This window comes from Rhinopithecus roxellana, chromosome 16, assembly GCF_007565055.1.
Source record: "Rhinopithecus roxellana isolate Shanxi Qingling chromosome 16, ASM756505v1, whole genome shotgun sequence".
Lineage (NCBI taxonomy): Eukaryota > Metazoa > Chordata > Mammalia > Primates > Cercopithecidae > Rhinopithecus > Rhinopithecus roxellana.
This window is the reverse complement of record NC_044564.1, coordinates 87,225,876-87,248,942: the sequence shown is the minus strand read 5'-3', so window position 1 is coordinate 87,248,942 and position 23,067 is coordinate 87,225,876. Positions and strand designations below refer to the sequence as shown.

Here is a 23,067-nt window from a genome sequence, read left to right as displayed (position 1 = left end):
CATTCTCCTGCCTCAGCCTCCCGAGTAGCTGGGACTACAGGCGCCCGCCACCTCGCCCGGCTAGTTTTTTGTATTTTTAGTAGAGACGGGGTTTTACCATATTAGCCAGGATGGTCTCGATCTCCTGACCTCGTGATCCGCCCGTCTCGGCCTCCCAAAGTGCTGGGATTACAGGCTTGAGCTACCGCGCCCGGCCTTAAGTGATTATGAAGAAGTAAGACTTATCAAAAATAGAAATTGAGTTCAATGAATAAATACAGTTTCTTTCTTATGCTAGGACTTCGTTTCTATTTTTATTGAACCGTTTGGGTTTTTTTTTTTTTTTCAGGTTTTATACCCTGCTGGTGCTGTCCACGGCCCTCTTTGGACAACCGCCTTTCAAGAACGTAATCGTGAATGGGCTCGTCCTGGCAAGGTAGGTCAACTTTGTTGTAGTGACAGGTGGAGCTATGTCTCCACTGTTTCTTCGGAAGGAGTGTGTGCGAGCGGTCAACTTTGTTGTAGTGATAGGTGGCGATTTGTCTCCACTGTTTCTCAAGAAGGAGTGTGTGCGAGCTAAGCCTGATGGAGGAGGAGGAAGGGGAGGACTTTCAGATTGTGCTATTACTAGTAACAATGCTCCTAGTGATATTACTAGTCATAAAATAGCATTTACTAAACTTACTATTTTATGAAGTACTTTTGTTTATGGATCTTGGTTAATCTGTACATCGGTCCTTTCATGTGGGTTTTGCTGTCCTTTTTTTTAACACATGAGGAAGCTTATGAGTTCTAGAGACCACAGGTGCCCAGGATCAAAGCTAGTGACAGCCACACTAGGCTTGACCCAGGTGCTCTGCCACCAGATCCCATTCTTCCCCTCATCTGAAACTTCCTCCCAGTGGGCATTGTCTCCTGCTTTTTGATTTTATAAGGAAGTCTCATTTTTCCTTTACTTTATTACCTCTAGTCATTAAGAATAAAAATAAACATAAATAAAAATTTTTAAATGAAATCTTTACCCACATAGAAATCCTGCTTTTTATGCTGTGTGAGGAGAAAGAGGATGTCACCTAACATTTTGTGCATCCTTATTTTTTTTGTGCATCCTTATTTTTGCCAGGCCCCACTGTGTGCATTTTCACATTTTAACTCATTTTTCACATTTTAACTCATCTCCAGAACCATTTGGATGGGTCCTATAATTATCCCATTGTAACCTTTGAGGAATCTGAGGGACAGGAAAAAGCAGCTTGCCAAAGGACACACAGCAAATAAGTGGTAAATGCAAATTTTGAACCCAGGCAGTCTGCCTCTGTAGTATGTGTGCTGCCTTTTTTTTTTTTTTTTAATTGAAAATTGTTTTGAGGGCCGGGTGTCATGGCTCTCGCTTGTAATCCCAGCACTTTGGGAGGCCACAGTGGGCGGATCATATGAGGTCAGGAATTGGAGACCAGCCTGGCCAACTTGGTAAAACCCCCGTCTCTACTAAAAATATAAAATTAATGGGTGCAGTGGCACACACCTGTATCCCCAGCTACTGCAGGCTGAGGCACAAGAATCGCTTGAACCTGGGAGGCAGAGATTGGAGTGAGCCAAGATCACGCCAGTACACTCTAGCCTGGGTGATAGAGTGAGGCTCCATCTCAAAAAAGAAAAAAAAAAAGGAAAATTGTATTGAGATCATTGTAGATTTGCGTGCAATCATGAAAAATAATAGAGATCCCTTAAATTCTTTGCCCAGTTTCCCCCAGTGGTCACATATTTTGCAAAACTATGGTACATATCACAACCAGGATATTGATACAGCCCACCAGTCTTATTCAGATTTCCCTACTTTTACATATACTTTCTTGCTTATGCACATTAACGTATATACAGCTATCACATGTGTAGGGTCTTATATCCACCAGCATGGTCAAGTTACTGAATGAATTCAACATCAAAGTCTCACTTCCTGCATTGCCTTCCCCTCTTACCTTCCCACTGTCATCCCCAATCCCGGGCAACCACTGTTTTTTTCTGCATCTCTAATTTTGTCGTTTCCAGAATGTTATATAAATAGAATTATACAGTAACTAACTTGGGAGGATTGGCTTTTCTTTCTTTTTTTTGAGCAGAGTCTCACTCTTGTCACTCAGGCTGGAATGCAGTGGCATGATCTCGGCTCACTGCAACCTCCACCTCCTGGGCTCAAGTGATTCTCCCATTTCAGCCTCCCAAGTAGCTGGGACCACAGGCATGAACCACTACACCCAGCTAATATTTTGTACTTTTGGTAGAGACAAGGTTTCACCATGTTGGCAGACTGGTCCCGAGCTCTTGAGCTCAGGTGATCCACCTACCTCGGCCTCCCAAAGTGCTGTGATTACAGGCATGAGCCACTGCACCCGGCTGGCTTTTGTTCAATCCACATAATTCCATTGAGATTTCAGATGTCTGCACATACTAATAGTTCATTCCTTTCCGTGGATAAATAGCATTCTGTATTATGGATATGCCTTGCTTTGTTTGATCATCTACCTCTTGAAGGACATCTGGGTTGCTTCTAATGTTTGGCAATTGTGAATAAAGCTGTTGTGAGCAATTGTTCATAGGTTTTTATGATAATGTAAGTTTTCATTTCTCTGGGATATATTCTAACACATCTTTCTTCTTCAGTCTACCCCGAAGCTTCCTCATGGACTTACTATGATATTCAAAAAGAAGTTTGCAAATATTAACAAAGTATCTTACCATTGTACCTTAACACTGTTTGTTTGTTTGTTTTTGGAGACAGAGTCTTGCTCTGCTGCCCAGGCTAGAGTGCAGTGGTGCCATCTTGGCTCACTGCAGTCTGCCTCCCGGGTTCAGCCAATTCTCCTGCCTCAACCTCCCCAGTAGTGGGGATTACAAGTGTGCGCCACCATGCCCAGCTAATTTTTGTATTTTTAGTAGAGACAGGCTTTCACCATTTGGCCAGAATGGTCTCGAACTCCTGACTTCAGGTGATCCGCCCACCTCGGCCTCCCAAAGTGCTGGAATTACAGGTGTGAGCCACCACGTCCGGCCTGTTAGCACTAATTTCTGTCTAAGTTACTCCTTCCCATTTCCTTTTGTATATTCGTGTTTGCAGATGATTTGTGTCCTTATATCAAGATCGTATGTGATACTGACTTACTTAATTGGCATCTCCCTTTTGTTTTACAAGTGATGGCCAAAAAATGAGCAAACGGAAAAAGAATTATCCAGATCCAGTTTCCATCATCCAGAAGTATGGTGCTGATGCCCTCAGGTACAAACCAGTGCTTTGCCTTCTGTGTATCTGTTGTTTTTTTATGTAAGCATCTCCTATACTGTTAGTCATTATTCTTAGATTTGGTTTATAGTTAGGTTTTTAGCAACATATCTCTGTTATTTGGATGTTGTGTTGGTATGGCTGTTGATTTTAAACCCCCAAAATAGTTTTCTAAATAATAAAGCCATTTTTAAACTAGAGGTCTATTTGAGGAAGAGGACCTGTGTTGGGTGTTGTTGAGTTGTCCGAGTCCTCCCCAGGCTAGATGCTGATTGCCTCTGCCTTACTTTCTTTCTAGGTTCCCTGTGTTGTGGATATTAGAATTCTCTTTCATCATTTATTTTACTTTTGTGCTTACAGAGCCATATGAGATGTATCTATGCTAGAGGTAATAAAAAACTAATATTAAAAGGCTTTTGGAGAAATTTGAGCCACTGCTTGAGGTAGCTATAATCATGAAATCACACAGTGTTCAACTTGAAAGGGACCTAGAGATCTTGTTCAGCATCCTTATGTCCTAGGCATGAGACCAATGCCCAGGCCTGTGACTCAGCACTTTCACACAGTACCTGTGTTGCCCAGGAGCCATTAGTGGAGTTCACCCCCAACTCTCCACTGTCTCTTAGACTCACCCTTGGCACTGCTGGCCATTTGGGCTAGGTAATTCTTTGTGGTGGTAATTCTTTGTAGGATGTTTAGCAGTATCCCTAAGCTCTGGCCACTAGATGTCAAGACTGTGCTGTGTGAAGGCGCCTCCTTGTGAGTCCCTGTCTCTGCAAGCAGTGGATGTGCAGGTCGTGTCCATGGGAGGAAATCAGTGGCTCTTGACAAGGACCAGGCCAGCCTTCCTCTTAGTGCTGGTGTACCCCATTGGTCCTGCAGTGAGAGTGGCATAAGATGCATTTGTGTGCTATACAGTGCCATATTTTGGTGTCAGATTATATACACCTTTTATAATTTGGTAGGTCTCTTACAGAAAGTGAGAGTGAGTTTTGTGAGTTTTAAATTGACCACTCAAAGAGTATTTATAGTTTCCCCCTTTTGTAGAAAATAGGACTGATTTTCATCTTGCTCTCTCAATATGTCAAGTAGTAATAATTGGTTTACTGTCTAAGTACCTTTTCTGTCTGATTTTTCTCCCTCTTCCAGATTATATCTGATTAACTCCCCTGTGGTGAGAGCAGAAAACCTCCGCTTTAAAGAAGAGGGTGTGCGGGATGTCCTTAAGGATGTACTGCTCCCATGGTACAATGCCTATCGCTTCTTAATCCAGAACGTTCTGAGGCTCCAGAAGGTACGGGCTGTACAGGGCTGCGCATATACCTGCCGTGTCTCCATAGCGCTCCCTTCATCAAGCTGTGAGAGACTTCAAGGCTGCTGTTCTCTGCTGCCTGATGGTGGGGTAACTTAGAGCCATGGGGAGGTCATACATGCAGGTGCGGAAGGGATCTAGGGTCCGGGCTATGCCGAGACCATGGGTCCTAGCCCGCAAAAGAATTATGTCATATAGTTGTTTAGTCAACCAGTTTTTTAAGGCAGAGTCTCAGTCTTGTCACCCAGACTGGATCACAGTAGCGCGATCTCAGCTCACTGCAACCTCTGCCTCCTGGGTTCAGGCACTGCCTCAGCCTCCCCAGTAGCCTGGCTAATTTTTTTTTGTATTTTTAGTGGAGACTTGGTTTCATCATGTTGGCCAGACTGGTCTCGAACTCCAGACCTCAGGTGATCCACCCTTCTTGGCCTCCCAAAAAGGCTGGGATTACAGGCATGAGCCACCGCACCCAACCTAGTCAGCCAGTTCTTGGTACCAGAAACACCATGTTGGGTGAGACACCCCTCCCTTTATGGAACCAGTGGAGTGGGAATTGGGAGAGATAGTAAAGAGTCAGCTACTTTTAGAGAGACCACCCAGTGAAGGCGGAGTCACAGACTAGCTAGGGCTGGCCACTTGAGATGGTTGGTCAGAGAAGTCCCCTCAGTGGGGTGGCATTTGGGCTAATCTGAGAGTGATTGCAGTTCTTGATGGAGTTTTCAGTGAGTTGTTAGGGTCACAAATAACAGTCGTGATATATGTGGAAGTGTACTTCAAGGGCAATTACCTCCACGTGCGGGATTACTTTCTCACCTCGGAAGCCCTTGCTCTAGAGCCACCTTCCATGCCCCACAACTGACCACTGTCAGGGGCCATCATCACCTTCATTGCACATGCTCCTGTGTGGGCTTTCAAGACCTGATTTGGGGTCGGGGATCCGATACTGCACATCTGATCTCCAGCACCTTACAAGTAAAATTGCTTGTAAGTAAATAACTGTTGAATGAAAGTGAGATGTTATTCCTGCTTGAGCAGTTCAAAAAGCTGGTTGGAAAAATGAACTTGTGTTGTCCCACTTTAGCAGCAGGTCACTTCCTTCTCCTCTCCTTGGTCTCTGGTTGTTCTGCTAAAGAGGACACATGTTCACCTGAGGCTCTCAGAGTAGCCTTTCCCCAGGAATTGAGAAGGGCAGAAATCTTCCCCAGGGTCCCAGCTTTCCTCCTCTCTGCAGCCCTGCCACCTTTCCTGCATGTGGTTCTCTGCCAAGTAGGGCCAACAGTCCTTGGGCAGGTGCACTCTGCAGGCCTCCACTGATGTGAGGTCAAAGCTCCCTACAGCCAGGGCCCATCTGAACATACCAGCAAGACACAGACTCCATGATCGGGGCTTAAACCCAGAGGAAGAGTCACATCATCACTGCCCTGCCAGCCTGGTTGTGGTGCTGCCAGAGAAACAAAGCAGGACACGAGTTCTGTTTGTGGAGCAAGGACTTAAGATCAAGGAGGATTTTGCAAAGCAAAAAGAGTGGGATAGAACATTCTGGGTAAAATGAACAGCCTTAGCATGGAAATTATTTCCCAGTACTCATTTTAGTTTGTGGACAATCATTCAATCCTAGACAGGTTTACTGTCCTTCCTTCCTGAGGTTTAAAGTAACAACCCTACACTTTCTGACAAGATTTTAGAGTATCTCTCAATTCATAATTACTCTTTGGTGCAGAGAAGTAATGGTTTCCTAAACTGTCTTCACTTTACTCAAAAACATGATTAATTAATTGAGGGGTTAATGTCCCACATTGGTGCTTATCTTGAAAATATTGCTAAAAATCAGAACTTCACGTTGCCAGTAGGGTCCAGGATTTTTTTCTTTTTAAGTGATTTAAGAAGTTTATTTCCTCATAGTAACTTTCTTCCCGAGTGTGCAAGTGTTTCATTAATTGTTCATTCCTAGGAGGAAGAAATAGAATTTCTCTACAATGAGAACACAGTTAGAGAAAGCCCCAACATTACAGACCGGTGGATCCTGTCCTTCATGCAGTCTCTCATTGGCTTCTTTGAAACTGAAATGGCAGGTGAGTCTCTCTTGGTCTGTCCTCCCAGGAATAAGGACTATTCTCGTTGTAACTGCCCTTTTGATATTTAATAGTGGAAATATTGAGAGATACAGAAAATTAAGTGTTTCCTTTTACCTCTCATATAGTTTTGTTAAGGCTTGTTAATTGTCATGATGTCTTTGTTTCAAGGCCTTGGGGACTTCTGCCCTGGTGTGGTGGCTCACACCTGTAATCCCTAGCACTTTGGGAGGCCAAGGCAGGCAGGTCACCTGAGGTCAGGAGTTTGAGACCAGCCTGGCCAACATGGCGAAACCCCATGTCTACTGAAAATTTATTTTTAAAAAAAGTTAGCTGGCCATGGAGGCAAGTGCCTGTAATCCCAGCTACTCAGGAGGCTGAGGCAGGAGAATTGCTTGAACCATGTGGAAGGCGGAGGCTGCAGTAAGTTGAGATTGCACCACTGCCTAAGCAACAAGAGTGAAACTCCATCTTTAAAAAAAAAAAAAAAAAAAAGCCCTGGGGAATTCTGTGTTTAGGGGGTGTCCTGGCGGTCTCAACACTCCACAGAAGAGCTTTGGAGCTGGATAGCCATGGGTTCAGAGCCCAGCTCTACCACTTGTTCCCAATCCAGAGAGTTGCCTAAAGTCTGACCATCAATTTCCTTTTTTTTTTTTTTAATGGATAGATAGTAGATATATATGTTTATGGGATACAGGAGATATTTTTATATTTTGTATGCACAGTGTGTAATAATCACATCAGGGTAAATGGGATATCCATCACCTCAAGCATTTATCATATCTTTGTGTTGCAAACATCCCAATTATGCCCTTCTAGTTGTTTTTAAATGTACAAGAAATTATTGTTGACTGTAATCACCCCATTGTGCCATCAGATGCCACTCTTACTCATTCTGTCTTGACCGTCAGTTTCTTTATCTGCAGAATACCCAGTAGTGTTTGTAAGGCTTGAGTAGAGACGATTTCCATAAAGTAGCTGGCAGATAATAGGTACTCAATAAATAATACTTGTTATTAATGCATTTATAACTCATTTTTAGGTCTATTTTCATTACTAAATAGTCCCCTTCTTTTCCAGAAAAATTAGAAAAGTCAGAAGAGCAATAATGAAATGGACATTTTGCTGTATTTCTATTAACTAACAACAGTGAGTTTGTTGGGTAATTTTACAGAGATTCAAAAAGCACGTTGCGTTGGCTTCCTTAAGGTTTGAGATAGTCACAGCCGTAGGTCCAGGTGAGAAATCTGGGACACCTCAGACGATCAGTTGAAGTGGGTGGGCAGAGGCCCTGGGTCACAAAGAGGGCCAAAGAGGGCAAGGCAAATCCACCCTCATAGGGCTCTGCGGTTCCTGCTGCTGTTGGACAGGAGCAGTGGCCGCCACAGACCTGGGTTTCACCGTTAGCCTAGATACTGTCACATGCTGCTCCCTGGAGTGGGCGGTGCTGCCCCGCTTAGCACAAAAGGACTGCTAAAGGATTTATCCTCCTTGTTAAACATGTGGAAGGATCACGACAGTCCAGCTGTTGCTCAAATAGACATAGATGAAGATGGAAGTGAGTGAGGCTAATTGCTGCCCTGGCGACGGCACTGGGAGCCCAGCACACTCTCCCCAGATATGCTCACACCTGTGTCTGCTTTTCCCTCCTGAGTGATACGAGTGGGTAGGAAACGTAGGGATTGTTGCCCAAGCCCCTTCAATATTTGGGCACCAGCTGCCATGACCTCCTGTGAAGCTGGATCTGGAGAGTGTGCATCCTGGCTGGAGCCTGGTCTGCCTGAAAAGTAGAGGTCGGCAGCCATGTTTTGTGGGTCGTGTTTAAGTCCCGGCTCTGCCAGCCTGTCAGCTTCATGTCCTCCACTCCCTCAGCAGCACTGTGGGTGTGAGAGGACCTGCCTCACAGGGTGGTGGTGGCCTGGGTAGTGGCTGCTGCTGTTGCCCCCATGTGTTGTGTGTTTATTCTTTGTATGTGGGGTTCATTTACTCCCTCAGAGTTGAAACCAGAACATAGGAATGCTGAGCTTCCTGGAAGACGAAAAGTGCCGTGAACCCTAGAAATCATTTAGACAGGACTCAGTTACTGAAATCACCTGTCAAAGAAAGTGTGACCAACTAACGACTCTGGCCTGGAGCTCAGCCCACTGGCCCCTAAATTCTGGTCTTTGTGAAAGCAGCAGAGAGCAGCTCTGTGCGTTGCGACTTCTCCTCTCTTAACCTAGACCAGAAGCCTCATTAACTCTCCCTGGACTCTTTGCATTATTATAAGTTGTATTTGTTTCTAAGTGTTGGTCTTACTCTTTTTGTTTTTGGTGTTTGTTTTTATGCAACAAAGAGTATTAATTAAAGGGGAGGTGAATGAGAATCCTTAAAATAAGCCTTGCCTCAGACACAATTGGCTAAACACCCTTTCTTTCCTACTTGATCTCTGAGTTTCTCAGGGAACCCTTCAGATCCTCCTAATTCCTCAAGACCTTCACTCCCTCTGTTGCTGTTTTTACTCAACTGTTTTAATGTTTAGAAGACCAGTTCTGTTTTATTCATAGCCTGTGTCAGAGTTTCTCAACTGCAGCACTGTGGACAGTTTGGGCCAGATCATCCTCTGTGGTGGGGCTGTGCTGTGCATTATAACTGAGGAGCATCCCTGGGGTTCACCCATTAGATTCCAGTAGCACCATGCTACCCTCCAAGTTGTGACAAGGAAACTTTCTCCAAACATTGACAAATGTTTCCCGCAGGGCAAAATTGCTATTGTTTGAGAATCACTGGCCTATGCTGTGCCTCTTAGCATCTGATTTGTGCTTTTTGACTTTTAGTTGAAGTACAGTGTAATACAATGGAAAGAAGCTGGGCATTGTTGATGCTGTCAAATTGCACAACTCCATGTAGATGGCACTTCCTACGGTTGTGTAGTGGGCAGCCTTGGACTTTGATCCACACATACTGGAATTTTTGCCTTTTCTCACTGACCAGTGGGAATTTGCATGTGACTCGCGTGGTGGTTTTTTGTGTGCACCCCTAAACACCCTGACTGCCGTGTAGCACATCCTCAACAAACAGTCATTATGTGATTGCTTCATTTTGGTTCTTTTCTCCTTAGTAAGTGGAGGCCCTTGGATGGAAGGAGCTGCCCATTCTTTGTTGTATCCAGCCCTCTCCCCACCCCAGATGCCTAGTAACCCACTTGCTGCCTGATTGACTTGTCTGTCTTTTAGCTTATAGGCTTTATACTGTGGTGCCTCGCCTGGTCAAGTTTGTAGATATTCTGACCAATTGGTATGTTAGAATGAACCGCAGAAGATTAAAGGTAAGTGCAGACTGCTGTTGGGAAAAGCAAAAAGTGTATGAAGTTTGAAAGTAGAAGAAATATGAGAATAGCCAGAAGGGAGAGGAACATTTTCAGATGCTCTCAGTTTTTGAAGCTTTGTTTTTCTTTTCCTTTTGCATTGCATTTTAACTATATTTGTCGTTTGAGGAATAGGGATCTATAAGTTCTAAAAGTCATTTGCATTATTTTCACAACACAATTATGTACATGTTATATTGGAGGGAGAATGTCAGGGCACAAACAGGACTACACCAAGCAGACCTCTTAAAATTCAAAATAAAATCGGCCGGGCGTGGTGGCTCAAGCCTGTAATCCCAGCACTTTGGGAGGCCGAGACGGGCGGATCACGAAGTCAGGAGATCGAGATCATCCTGGCTAACACGGTGAAACCCCGTCTCTACTAAAAAATACAAAAAACTAGCCGGGCGAGGTGGCGGGCGCCTGTAGTCCCAGCTACTCGGGAGGCTGAGGCAGGACAATGGCGTAAACCCGGGAGGCGGAGCTTGCAGTGAGCTGAGATCCGGCCACAGCACTCTAGCCCGGGCGACAGAGCAAGACTCCGCCTCAAAAAAAAGAAAAATTCAAAATAAAATCATGCAAATATTTTATAAAAATATTGGCAGATATGGGCCGGGCGCGGTGGCTCAAGCCTGTAATCCCAGCACTTTGGGAGGCCGAGACGGGCGGATCACGAGGTTAGGAGATCGAGACCATCCTGGCTAACACGGTGAAACCCCGTCTCTACTAAAAATACAAAAACTAGCCGGGCGAGGTGGCGGGCGCCTGTAGTCCCAGCTACTCGGGAGGCTGAGGCAGGAGAATGGCGTAAACCCGGGAGGCGGAGCTTGCAGTGAGCTGAGATCCGGCCACTGCACTCCAGTCCGGGCAACAGAGCGAGACTCCGCCTCAAAAAAAAAAAAAAAAAAATTGGCAGATATGGCTTTAATATTGAGAGGGGTACTTCCTTTTACCACAAGGGAGTCAGTTATTTGCTCTGTACAGAACTCCTGTAGCTGTTGGGGGTTTAGGATAGGTCCTGGTCTCAGGACTTAAGCCAGGTACGTAAATAGCAATGATACATAATAGAGAGAGCGAGGTCTCTTTACTGCAGGCCCAGTGAAGGCTCCCACTACCCATTAGATATGTCTTTCTTTCTTTTTTTTTTTTTTTGAGATGGAGTTTCACTCTTGTCACCCAGGCTGGAGTGCAGTGGCATGATCTCGGCTTACTGCAACCTCCGCCTCCTGGGTTCAAACGATTCTCCTGCCTCAACCTCCTGAGTAGCTGGGACTACAGACTCCTGCCACCACGCCTGGCTAATTTTTGTATTTTTAGCAGAGACAGGGTTTCACCATGTTGGCCAGGCTCGTCTCAAGACTCCTGACCTCAGGTGATCCACTGGCCTCAACCTCTCAAAGCACTGGTATTATAGGTGTGAACCACTGTGCCTGGCCAATCATGTCTTAAAATGCATTAATAAAAGCCTGCAACACAACTGTAGTTTCATTTTTGCACAGATGTATCTCGAAGGACATATGCTAAGATGCTTGCAGTAGTTGTCTCTGGATCACTTAGTTATGGTTGAAATTTTTTTATCATCTTTGTTTTTCCTACAATGAATTGGTATTTTTTTTAATACACAGTATATAATTTTTAACATAAGAAATCTTATTTAAAGGTACTTTAAAGTTTTCAGTTAGCAACCGTTTCTGTCTGTTGTGGGTAGATCCATTCTACCTTCAGCTTTCGGGTCCTACAGTTAGGCTTTGCTTTCCTATCAGCTCACCTCAGGTGGGGATAGTCAGTGGAACAGCAGGTGCACATCCTGGCCAGGCCTCCTGCACTGCCCTGCAGGGCCACCCTGATGGCACCAACCCTAGGCCTGTGGTCGTGGCCCTTTCTCCTTTCTCTGTCTCTTGTCCTGTCTGTATGCTGCATGCTCTTTGAAGATTGCCTCTTTTTAATAAACTTATTTTTTTAATGATAAACACTTACTTTAGCAGTTTAATGTTTATGTCTCCTTTTTATTCATTAGGGTGAAAATGGGATGGAGGATTGTGTCATGGCCCTAGAAACCTTGTTTAGTGTTCTGCTTTCTCTTTGCAGACTTATGGTAAGATGATTGCCTTCTTTCTAGTACCCTTTGGCCTATGGTCTGCCTTCGGCACCCACTTGCTGCAGTATCCTCTGTTTAATCTATCCTGTATTATTCTGCCAAAAATAGAAATAGAAGTTTTATAACACCTTATAGCTCTAGTTCCTTTTCAGAATTCTTGTTAGCTTTTTACATGTTAAGTAAGGACTAAGAAATACTAGATTCTTTCTTACAATCTCTGGCAGTACAATATATATCAGGACCCTTGGCTCTAGAACGAGGATCTACAGTTCAAAGTAAGACATAGCTCATCTTAATGTGGATTGCCATAATTGTGAGTAACGGGGAGGTTCTTCAGCTAATACCTGTCTGAGTAAATATACATATATATATATCACAAAAAATATTTTAACTTAGCATTGAGAGGAAAACATGCAAGTAGTTGTTTGATATATGTTCCTATCAGGTCAGATATTAGTTAAATAATATAAAAGTGAAACGGCTCCAACTTTAGTTCTTTTTATCCTGTTTCTGCTACTCCATGTTATAAGGCTCCTATTTATTCCTTAACCGAATGAAAATCTGCTTTGACAAGGTCTTGTGCCTGGTGCTCTCCATGCCTGATCTCATCAGCTTCATCCTGTGAAGCAGGGGATATTTTCCCCAGTTTACAGATAAGGTTTCTGAGGTTTGGGACAGTCAGTCCTCTGTGCATATTGACTTGGCTGATACATCGTTAGGTGCTCCTCTTTCTATTTTAGACATCCTTCAGAATTCTAGAGGTGCTTTGGGTTTTTCTAGCTGCAGTCCTGCAGCTATGCTTCAGGGATGTGAGGCCATTTCTCATTCACAGAGCATGCTTTGTAACCTCAGGCCCCTTTTGGTGCATATTACTGTGTCATTCTCTAACATGTTTAGTTGTTTCTGAGTATAAATGAGATAAGTTGTTGATGACTGACATGATGTCCTGTGTCTTCATACAGGCTCCCTACACACCTTTTCTCACAGAATTGATGTACCAGAATCTAAAGGTGCTGATTGACCCTGTTTCTGTTCAGGACAAGGACACACTCAGCATCCACTACCTCATGCTGCCCCGTGTTCGGTAGGAATCAAATAGAAATAAGCCTCACCTGTGCCAAGGAGGGGAGACTTGCTCAGGCATGTTGGGGAGAGGAGGCATTTCCCTGCTTCAGCTCCATCTGTGCCTTGCCTCCCACCCTAGCTGACATGAACTCCTCAGGCTGCAGGATGGGGCCCACTTTGGTACATGGTAGCAGGGATGCTTGGTGTGGAACCCCTTTGTAGAGCTGCAGCAGATGGGGTGTGTGCATGCCCCATGGGGGACCCTTGGGGAGGCGCCAGGTGCTGAGCGGCAGGCACTGCACTGCCCTTCCCCCGGTGTTTCACCAGGAGGGCCCAGCCACACTTCTCTAGCCTGACCCGCTTCCTTTTTTATGCATGCCTAGTACCTTCAGTTTTCTCCTTTTAAATCTAATCTCTTTCATATTCCTGCCTCTACCACTCAGAGAAGAATTGATTGACAAGAAAACAGAGAGTGCAATGTCTCAGATGCAGTCTGTGATTGAACTTGGAAGAGTGATCAGAGACCGGAAAACCATTCCCATAAAGGTTTGAAATTTTACTTCTGTTTTACATGGCACAGACCTAAATAATTAAGTCTTTGGAATGCTTTCTTAATATAGAGAGCTTCCACCAGTGGCCTTTTTCCTTTTCTGCAGCGAGAGTGTGAATGACTTAGTACTAGTCCAGCCTGACTAGGCTAGAGCTTGAGATTCAAATAAACATTTAATATTCCATTTCTCTTCAGTTTAGAGGACTGGCTGCTGAGTGAACTTTCCCCTCCCTTTTCCTCCTAGTATCCTTTGAAAGAAATTGTGGTTATCCATCAAGATCCAGAAGCTCTTAAAGATATCAAGTCTTTGGAGAAGTATATCGTTGAGGTAAGGTAGATGATTTGTCTGTTTGTGGTACAGAAAGACTTAGAACGTTATTTTGATGAAAAATCCTCAAAGTACATAATGACCGTATAATTTATTTTTATTAGTATATTCATAACAAATGTAATAATCCATGATATTTTACACTGTGCTTGGAATCAACATAAATTTGTTGTCATTCTTTTAAAAATATTTCAAGATCAATGAATTTCTGTACCTATCATCTGTCATCTTCATTCACTTCCCTCAAGTTCTCTTCTGCTCTGTTTGTCTCTGTTCTGCTGGAGTGCAGTGGTGCCTCACCACAACCTCCACCTCCTGGGTTCAAGCCGTTCTCCTGCCTCAGCCTCCCGAGTAGCTGGGATTACAGGCACTCACCACCACGCCCAGCTAACTTTTGTATTTTTAGTAGAGAGTGGGGTTTTATGTTGGCCAGGCTAGTCTCCAACTCCTGACCTCAAGTGATCTGCCCGCCTCAGCCTCCCAAAGTGCTGGGATTACAGGCATGAGCCACTGTGCCTGGCCTTCTGAAGTACTTTTTGATAACTACCAAAGAAACTTTGTTCCTCCAAATTATGCAAGTGACAAGTGACCTCACATGTAAAAGTCAAAGCACTAGCATAGTGAGCCTCTCCTCACGCCACCTCTCCCTGGAGTCTCACTTCCTGGCTGCTTCATAATTTATTTAATTACTCTCCTGTTGTTTGGAATTTAGGTTTCTGATTACAAACAAAAGCTGTGTGTGTATATATATGCATATATCAGTGTATGGATATTGGATAGATTCCAGAAGTGGAGTTTTGGGGTCAAAGTTTAGATTATAGTGTCAGTTGTTTTCCTAAACATTTTTATTCCATGATGTTTTGAAAACAAATATGTTTTACCTCATCTTCTTTGTGATGATACAAAACAAGTATTTTTTAAAATTTCATTGTTTATTCTTTTCACAGGTAATATTTAAAATCATTATTGTAGAAAATGTTAATTTCTATATTTGGTTTTCGGTTGCTTGAAAATTCCAGAGAATATTAGAAACCAAAAGTTAGATTGTAAATTCTGAAATTAGTATCTCTGGATATGCATAAAATAGAAATTTTTTTTTTTTTTTTTTTTTGAGACAAAGTCTCGCTCTGTCACCCAGACTGGAGTGCAGTGATGTGATCTTGGCTCACTACAGCCTCCATCTCCTGGGCTGGGGCAATCCTCCCACCTCAGCCTCCCAAGTGGCTGAGATTAGGCATAATAGTACAGGCTTTTGTAGCAATGGAGTTTCGCCATGTTGCCCGGGCTGGTCTCTAACTCCTGAGCTCAGGTCTCTAACTCCTGAGCTCACCTCGGCCTCCCGAAGTGCTAGGATTACAGGTTTGCACCACAACACCCAGCTGAAAATTTTAAAAATTAATTACTTCACTTAAAATGAGATTAATTAATGTAGCCAAATATCATGGCAAAACTAAACATTCCGTATTATTTGCTTCAAGCTATTGTTCTCATTTTCCCATCTGCTACTGCACCATCACCATCCCTGCCGCATCAGTAATCCTCAATAGCATGACTGAAGCATGAAGTGTTCTGTTTAACTGATCTTCTGCTTAGTTGATCGTTAACCTTGTGGTACTCTGAAATTGCTTGCACAGAGGTTACCTCTGAGGGATGAAATTTATATTTCTGGTTCTGGAGTCCTTTTTCTGTTAGGCTCAACTGTCTTGATAGATCTTCATAACAAGCATTTTCTTCTTACCATACAAGTCACTGCTTTTTAAACATATTTATAGAATTGTACAACCATACCACAGTTTTAGAACATTTTCATCATCCCAGAAAGAAACCCAGTATTCATTAGCATTCACACACCATTTTCCCCTCAATATCTGACCATTTCCCAGCATCCATGAACCTATTTGCTGTCTCTGGATTTGCCTTCTCTGAACATTTCATGTAAGTGGAATCATACAATTTGTAATATTTATGTCTGGCATATTTCACCTAGCATAATGTTTCACATTAATTTGTGTTGTAGCACGTATGAGTGCTTTAGTCCTTCCTATTGCCAAATATTCTATTGCATGTGTGTGCCGCATTTTGTTTATCCATTCACGGTTGGTGGACACTTGAGGTGTTCTTACTTTCTGGCTCTTAGGAATAATGCTACTCTGGACATATGTTTTTGTGTAACATATGTTTCCATTTCTCATTTTTGTTTCCTCTTGTGCACTAACTGTAGGAATTGAATGTTCGAAAAGTTACACTGTCTACAGATAAAAACAAGTATGGCATTCGGCTAAGGGCAGAACCAGATCACATGGTCCTGGGGAAGCGTCTGAAGGGAGCCTTTAAGGCAGTGATGACGTCCATCAAGCAGTTGAGCAGTGAGGAACTGGAGCAATTCCAGAAGACTGGTAGGTGTCTACACAGACAAGGGCACCGTTCATGTCCTCAGGCTGAGGGATTTTTCAGGCTACTGTTTGACTTTTAATATCACTCACATCCTTTTCTTTTCTCTTTTGTTTTCTCTTTTTTTTTCTTCTCTTTTCTTCTCTTTCTTCTCTTTTCTCTCTTCTCTCCTCTTGACAGAATCTCACTCTGTCATCTAGCCTGGAGTGCAGTGGCACGATCTCAGCTCACTGCAACCTCTGCCTCCCATGTTCAAGTGATTCTCCTGCCTCAGCCTCCCAAGTTGGGATTACCAAGAGATGAGAGCATAAGAGGAGAAAGTATTTGTCTATGCCTTTCCTGATACTGTTGACAGCTTGTGCACTATCACATCTGGCTAATTGTTGTATTTTTAGTCGAAACAGGGTTTCGCCATGTTGGCCAGGCTGGTCTCTTAACTCCTGACCTCAGGTGATCCACCCGCCTTGGCTCCCCCAAAGTGCTAGGATTACAGGTGTGCGCCACTGCACCCGGCCATCCTTTTCTTAAATAAAACTTTTTTTCCTGTTGATAAAAATGTTTATTATAAATAATTCTTACAGTTTAGAAAGAAAACAGCTGGGCACACTTAGCCAGGTGTGGTGGTATGCACCTGCCATCCCAGTTACTCTGGAGGCTGAAGTGGGAGGATCCCTGGAGCCTAGGATGATTTTGTCCTTACTCTCATGATGCTTGCTGACATTGAAGATTTGGGAAAATAATCATGGTTTTGATAATTATTATAAAGGGAAAGTGTAGGGTAATATAAAAACAGTGTGTGGGGTACCTAGCCAAATAATGGAATTAGGAAAGGGAAATCAGCCCCATCTTGCCACCCCTATACAGAGCATTTCAGGGTGCCCAGAAATTTGCAGCTCTGCCATGATTAGAGTCATACATGGTCTGAGTGTGGCTGTCTGACATCCTGTAACTATCCTGGGACACAAGCTGTTTGTTATTAGGGCTTCCTCTGAAGTTGAAGATCATAAGCTGGGAGATGTCTTGAGAAGAGAGATTTGAGGATTCATAAATCAGATGAGTGGCTAAGGAAATTGGGGGAACTGTCCCTAGGATTCCCCAAATATTTAGATAGGATTAATAAAACATAAGACATTAGCAGCTAAAACTCAAGTTACTACTAGTTACTAATCAACTCAAAATATTAAAATGACAGTGTTACGAGCCTTCAAGTCACAAATCTAAATTGTTTCACCAGATAACCAAAGCATCAAAAATTCCTGAGATAAACCTTATTTGAAATTGAAAGCCTAGTTTCTGAGTGGACTGTTCTGCACTGATGGAAAACAGGATCATCTTCAGAACACAGTGACAAAGTAAACATAAAAATGACACCCTGGTTCTGAGAGCCCAAGAAGGTCATCGTCAATGATGACAGGGGGCCTCCCTATTGGCAGGGGTGTTGTCATCAGCAGTTGTGCACATTTCTGCCTCCCTGGACAGGCGTGATGCTCAGTACTGCACATGCCTCCCTGGACAGGCATGATGCTCAGTACTGCGCACTGCCTCTGTGGACAGGCGTGATGCTCAGTACTGCACACTGCCCATCTCATTTTAGCCTCCCCACACCTTGCTCAGCAGGTAGCAGAACACCATGTCATGCAACCAGCAAATAGTGGACCTAAGTTCACTTTCTTTCTAAAGGCTGTGTTTTCTTCATTATGTCCTGCTGCTCTGTGTTTATGGTGAGCATTTGTTGCCTCTTGGTGCCTTCTCTTAGCTTTGTCATGTCTTTGGACCTGAGAGTTTATATGAAACAGTAGATACTGGTGAGGACTTAACTGTCTTCAAGGTAGCATAGTGTAATCTAAAGAAAGTTTGTCATATCTTGGCTACAACCATGACATGAGTCAGAGGGAAATCATCTCTTGAAGCCTCTGTGGCTTTGCTGTTGTGAAATTTTCATCAAGAAGGGGCATAATACGTAGGTAGTGGGGCAGCTTGAAGAGGAGGGGAAGCTGATTAACAGTGTAGTTGCTTCTCCATAGGGACCATAGTTGTGGAAGGCCATGAATTGCATGATGAAGACATCCGCCTCATGTACACCTTTGATCAGGCCACAGGTGGGACTGCGCAATTTGAAGCACACTCAGATGCTCAGGTATTTTTCTGTTTCCTAGAACATTTCTTTACCAAGAGATGAGAGCCTAAGAGGAGAAAGTATTTGCCTATGCCTTTCCTGATTGTGTTGACAGCTTGTGTCAGGGTAAAAATAAACCAGTTACGTGGTTTAGATTGGCTTTAGTAAACTAATATATTATTATGCCCTTAACATATGCATTTGTTTAATGAATACATAAGCATTATGTGATTTCTACATGTAATTGTCCCAAGTGTGGGGTTGCACAAAAATGAACCCTTTAAGGAACGAGTCAGTCAAGGACACCTGAAATTAAGCCAGTTCTTAGTATTCTACCTGATAAGTTATCTGGTAGAAATAAGTACACAGAGGGCTACTATCCAGAAATTGGTATAGAGGTGAAAGTGGTCAGGGAACACTCCTTAAAGAGAATATACAGGCTGTTTTAGATTCCGGGGTCATTATTTTTTGCCATGTTGGAGAAGAGGCTATCTCTTTGCAGTCATGACCACACATCCCCAGTCAGCATAGTTGTAAGATCTCACATGTGGGTTTGGGGATATTGCAGGGGTCCCTCTGTGCTTAGCATACCATGTGCAGGGGAAGGTAGAACAGCACCTCCATAAAGGAAAGCCGAGCTCCTGAGTCCTTTACCCAGGCGCTTAAGTTAGATATGTACAGAACTCCGCATGGGAAGACAGTGGCAAGGAGTCAGAAGTATCGTAGCTGGGAAAGAAGGCAGGGGAAGGCAAGGAGGGGGTTTCTAAACACTGACCGTGGGCAGTTCTTCCTCGTTACAGCAGATGTGAGGGGCCTGAAAAGTTGTCCACACTTACAAAAGTGTCATCATGTGATGTTTCTTGACATGGTTTACATGTTGTAGTGGCCCTGCACTGACTGGAGTTTTGAGTTTATCATCCATTTCCTTACCTCTGATGCCTTTGTGAAGTGAGTCATTTCCTTTTTTTTTTTTTTTTTCTCGAGACAGAGTCGGACTCTGTTTCCCAGGCTGGAGTGCAGTGGCATGGTCTCGGGTCACTACAACCTCCGCCTCCCAGGCTCACACTGTTCTTCCATCTCAGCCCCCCGAGTAGCTGGGACTACAGGCATCCACCACCACACCCGGCTAATTTTTTTTATTTTTAGTAGAGATAGGGTTTCACCATGTTAACCAGGATGGTCTCGACCTCCTGACCTCGTGATCCACCAACCTTGGCCTCCCAAAGTGCTGGGATTACAGGCGTGAGCCATTGCGCCTGGCCGGGTCATTTCTTCTGTTTGCTCAAAGGTAAATGAGATGAGGCCTAATGTACAAGTCTTTTGTAGAGTGTATTTTACTCTGCAATGTGCTATGTAAGAGAAGTGGTAGTGTCATTATTGCTACATCATAATCAGCAACCTTCAGCATAGATGAGATAGAAACTTTAACCTTAGCAAAAATGTGGCAGTTCAAGTCATAAAAAGTTTTGTGGTCCATTGCAGAATTTGTCTGGAGTCATTCTGACAAACCTGAAGATGACTGGGGTCGTGGTATAAGAAAGTCACTTGGGGCCGGGCGCGGTGGCTCAAGCCTGTAATCCCAGCACTTTGGGAGGCCGAGACGGGCGGATCACAAGGTCAGGAGATCGAGACCATCCTGGCTAATACGGTGAAACCCCGTCTCTACTAAAGAATACAAAAAACTAGCCGGGCGACGAGGCGGGCGCCTGTAGTCCCAGCTACTTGGGAGGCAGAGGCAGGAGAATGGCGTGAACCTGGGAGGCGGAGCTTGCAGTGAGCTGAGATCCGGCCACTGCACTCCAGCCTGGGCGACCGAGCCAGACTCCGTCTCAAAAAAAAAAAAAAAAAGAAAGTCACTTGGAGTTGACTGCTCTGAGGCCTTTGATCCATTTGTTGTGGCCTGAAAAGCTGTGCTGCTCCAAGGGCTTCATGATTATTGATCTTACTTATTAGAAGAGTTGATACTATTTCTTAGATAGTCAAAAAGCAGAGTCATGTTAGGGGACTCTGATAAGAGGTGCTCCCAGGGCATCTTCTGTGAGCAGCGTCCTACAAAAAAAAGAAAAAACAAAAACCCGCACACCTTTCTCCAGAAATGGAGGACTAGCTGATTATGAAGAAGTACCTGAATGATAAACTAGATTAATTTTATTGCTTTTGCTCGTTTGTGTGAAAGAATAGTGCTGCATTATAGACTCTCCAGATTTAAATATAACATTTTGCTGAATTGGGAAGAAGTGTTTCTTCTTATTTGATTGTCATGGTGTGCACTGTTCGTCCCCACAGGCTTTGGTCCTCTTAGATGTCACTCCTGACCAGTCAATGGTAGATGAAGGAATGGCTCGGGAAGTCATCAATCGCATACAGAAACTTCGCAAAAAGGTTAGTTTGTCAGTTAAGAATAAGCTACCGTTTTAGCTTTTTGTTTGTTTTGGTTGTTGGGGGAAGATAGGAGAGGCAGGTAATACAAGCCATAGTGATCAGTGCATGACAGTCACTAATCTATAGTCATTTGGAATGTATTCTGCAGGAAAGGCACTCCTCTTCCTCTCCCCATGTGTTCACTCCCAAATTGCAGCTTTTAGCCAGCCTGTGCCTTTTCCCATCCTTTATTTATTTATTTTTTCTGATCTCAGTTGGGCTTCTATAAAATAGCCGCTGTGGCTGGGGCAGAAGGTAATCAGAGGTGGTAGTATCTTTGCAGAAGGGCAGAGGTGTAGTCAGCATAGACAGGCTTCTAGCTTAGGGGAGGTTCCCGGATCTGGACAGAGTTGGGTAGTTTTTCCTTATTAGAGAGCTGAGGAGTATGCACAGAGCTCATCCTGGAGAGCAGAGGGGCTGGAAAGCCCCTGCTAGTGAGAGAATCATGAATTTCTTGCCCTGCAGAGGGCAGTGACAGCTACCATACAGGTTTTTTCCCAGACGGTTCAGGGTCTGAGGAAGCTGTTCCAGCAGATAAGTGGCTGCTTGTGATCTCTGAATCAGTTCAGAGCTTTGTAAGTGGGTTCTAAATTATTTCTTGGTTTCAATATTCATGAGTACTGATTGTGCTAGGAAAAGAAACATGCCCTATCCCCAAAGAGTGGTGAAAAGGACACAGAGCTAATCGTATACTGCAGTGCAGTTAGTCTTACAGATCACCCAGCAGGAAGGGAAGGGTGACTGCCCTTCCGTGATGATTCAGCATGGGATCCGTAGCCCTTGTTCAACAGTACCTTCCTTCAGTTCTGGTTAACAGAATGTACTTCCCTTTTAAGATTTTCTGTGTGTGCTTTCAGTGCAGTCTGGTTCCAACTGATGAAATCACAGTATACTATAAAGCGAAGTCGGAAGGAAGATATCTGAATAATGTTATTGAAAGCCACACAGAGTTCATATTTGCCACCATAAAGGCTCCCTTGAAACCATATCCAGTTTCTCCATCAGATAAAGTCCTTATTCAAGAAAAAACACAGGTGAGTCCTGAGTTCCATTGAACTGCTAAAGAGTTTCAGATTAGGTTTGACTCTATGTGCTCATGTGTTGATATTCTGTCCCACAGTAGAGATTGGCACAGCTCTCAGTCTTGAAGTATTGCTCTGGACAGTAGTGGGGAGAGTCAGAGAGTGGAAGCCCAGAAAAGATGGAGCAGGGAAGGAAGACAGAACTGTTTTCACAACAGTTCTCTTGAGGAACGTAGCCAGGAGGGTACATGAGCTTTGCCTGCAAATAAAATGGCCATGTGGGCCTGTTTTTTCTGAAACTAGAAAAGGCAGTGTGTGGATTCTGGTAATTATCATTAAAAGTCAACAGCAATTGGCTTCAGAAACATTTAACTCTTCTGGTAGTGGGTTCTCCATAAAAGTACAGTACCAAAAAAGAAAAATCACAGTAGCATTTCTGTTGTTACATCTAGGAATTTTAGATATACTTATGAAAGTATGATATTAAAGGTAGGGAAGATACTGGCTTATAACTTAGAAGTAGATCATTTAGGCTGGGCACAGTGGCTCACACCTGTAATCCCAGTTCTTCGGGAGGCCAAGGTGGACAGATCGCTTGAGGTCAAGAGTGCGAGACCAGCCTGGGTGAAAGATGATGAAACCCCATCTCTACTAAAAATGCAAAAATTAGCTGGGCATGGTGGTGCATGCCTATATTCCCAGCTACTCGGGAGGCTGAGGCAGAAGAATCACTTGAACACAGGAGGTGGGGGTTGCAATGAGCCAAGATCGTATCACTGCGCTCCAGCCTGGGTGACAGAGCAAGACCCTGACTCAAAAAAAAAAAAAAAAAAAAAAGTTGATCATTTAAAATATATCTCAGTCACTTATTTGATCATTTTCTCCTGTCTCATTCTATGAGACAAGTAGGACAAGACAAGGAGGAGCTGACGGTGGCTGTTTATTTTTTCAATGAGACGAGTTGCAGAGTAGTTTCATTTTCTATTTTGCATATTGTGTAATTATTTGACTTTTTTTAGTGAGCATATATTTTTAAGAGACCAGGATAAAAAGAGAAGAAAAATGGGATATAAATTGTAGCTTTTGATAC

General features: G+C 43.7%; 1 protein-coding gene across 2 annotated transcripts in view; it reads left to right on the top strand.

The window, feature by feature from the left end:
• Nucleotides 1-23,067, top strand: part of IARS1 (isoleucyl-tRNA synthetase 1) — a 78,668-nt gene that overhangs the window by 32,744 nt on the left and 22,857 nt on the right. For both annotated transcript variants that reach the window (XM_010375094.2, XM_030919331.1), the window contains exons 17-29: nt 329-415; nt 3,170-3,253; nt 4,406-4,550; nt 6,520-6,640; nt 9,856-9,947; nt 12,004-12,081; nt 13,047-13,168; nt 13,593-13,695; nt 13,944-14,027; nt 16,249-16,423; nt 18,443-18,555; nt 20,821-20,916; nt 21,813-21,989. In XM_010375094.2, the coding sequence (XP_010373396.2) occupies nt 329-415; nt 3,170-3,253; nt 4,406-4,550; nt 6,520-6,640; nt 9,856-9,947; nt 12,004-12,081; nt 13,047-13,168; nt 13,593-13,695; nt 13,944-14,027; nt 16,249-16,423; nt 18,443-18,555; nt 20,821-20,916; nt 21,813-21,989 (1,477 nt within the window). The remainder of the gene's footprint in view (nt 1-328; nt 416-3,169; nt 3,254-4,405; nt 4,551-6,519; nt 6,641-9,855; nt 9,948-12,003; nt 12,082-13,046; nt 13,169-13,592; nt 13,696-13,943; nt 14,028-16,248; nt 16,424-18,442; nt 18,556-20,820; nt 20,917-21,812; nt 21,990-23,067) is intronic.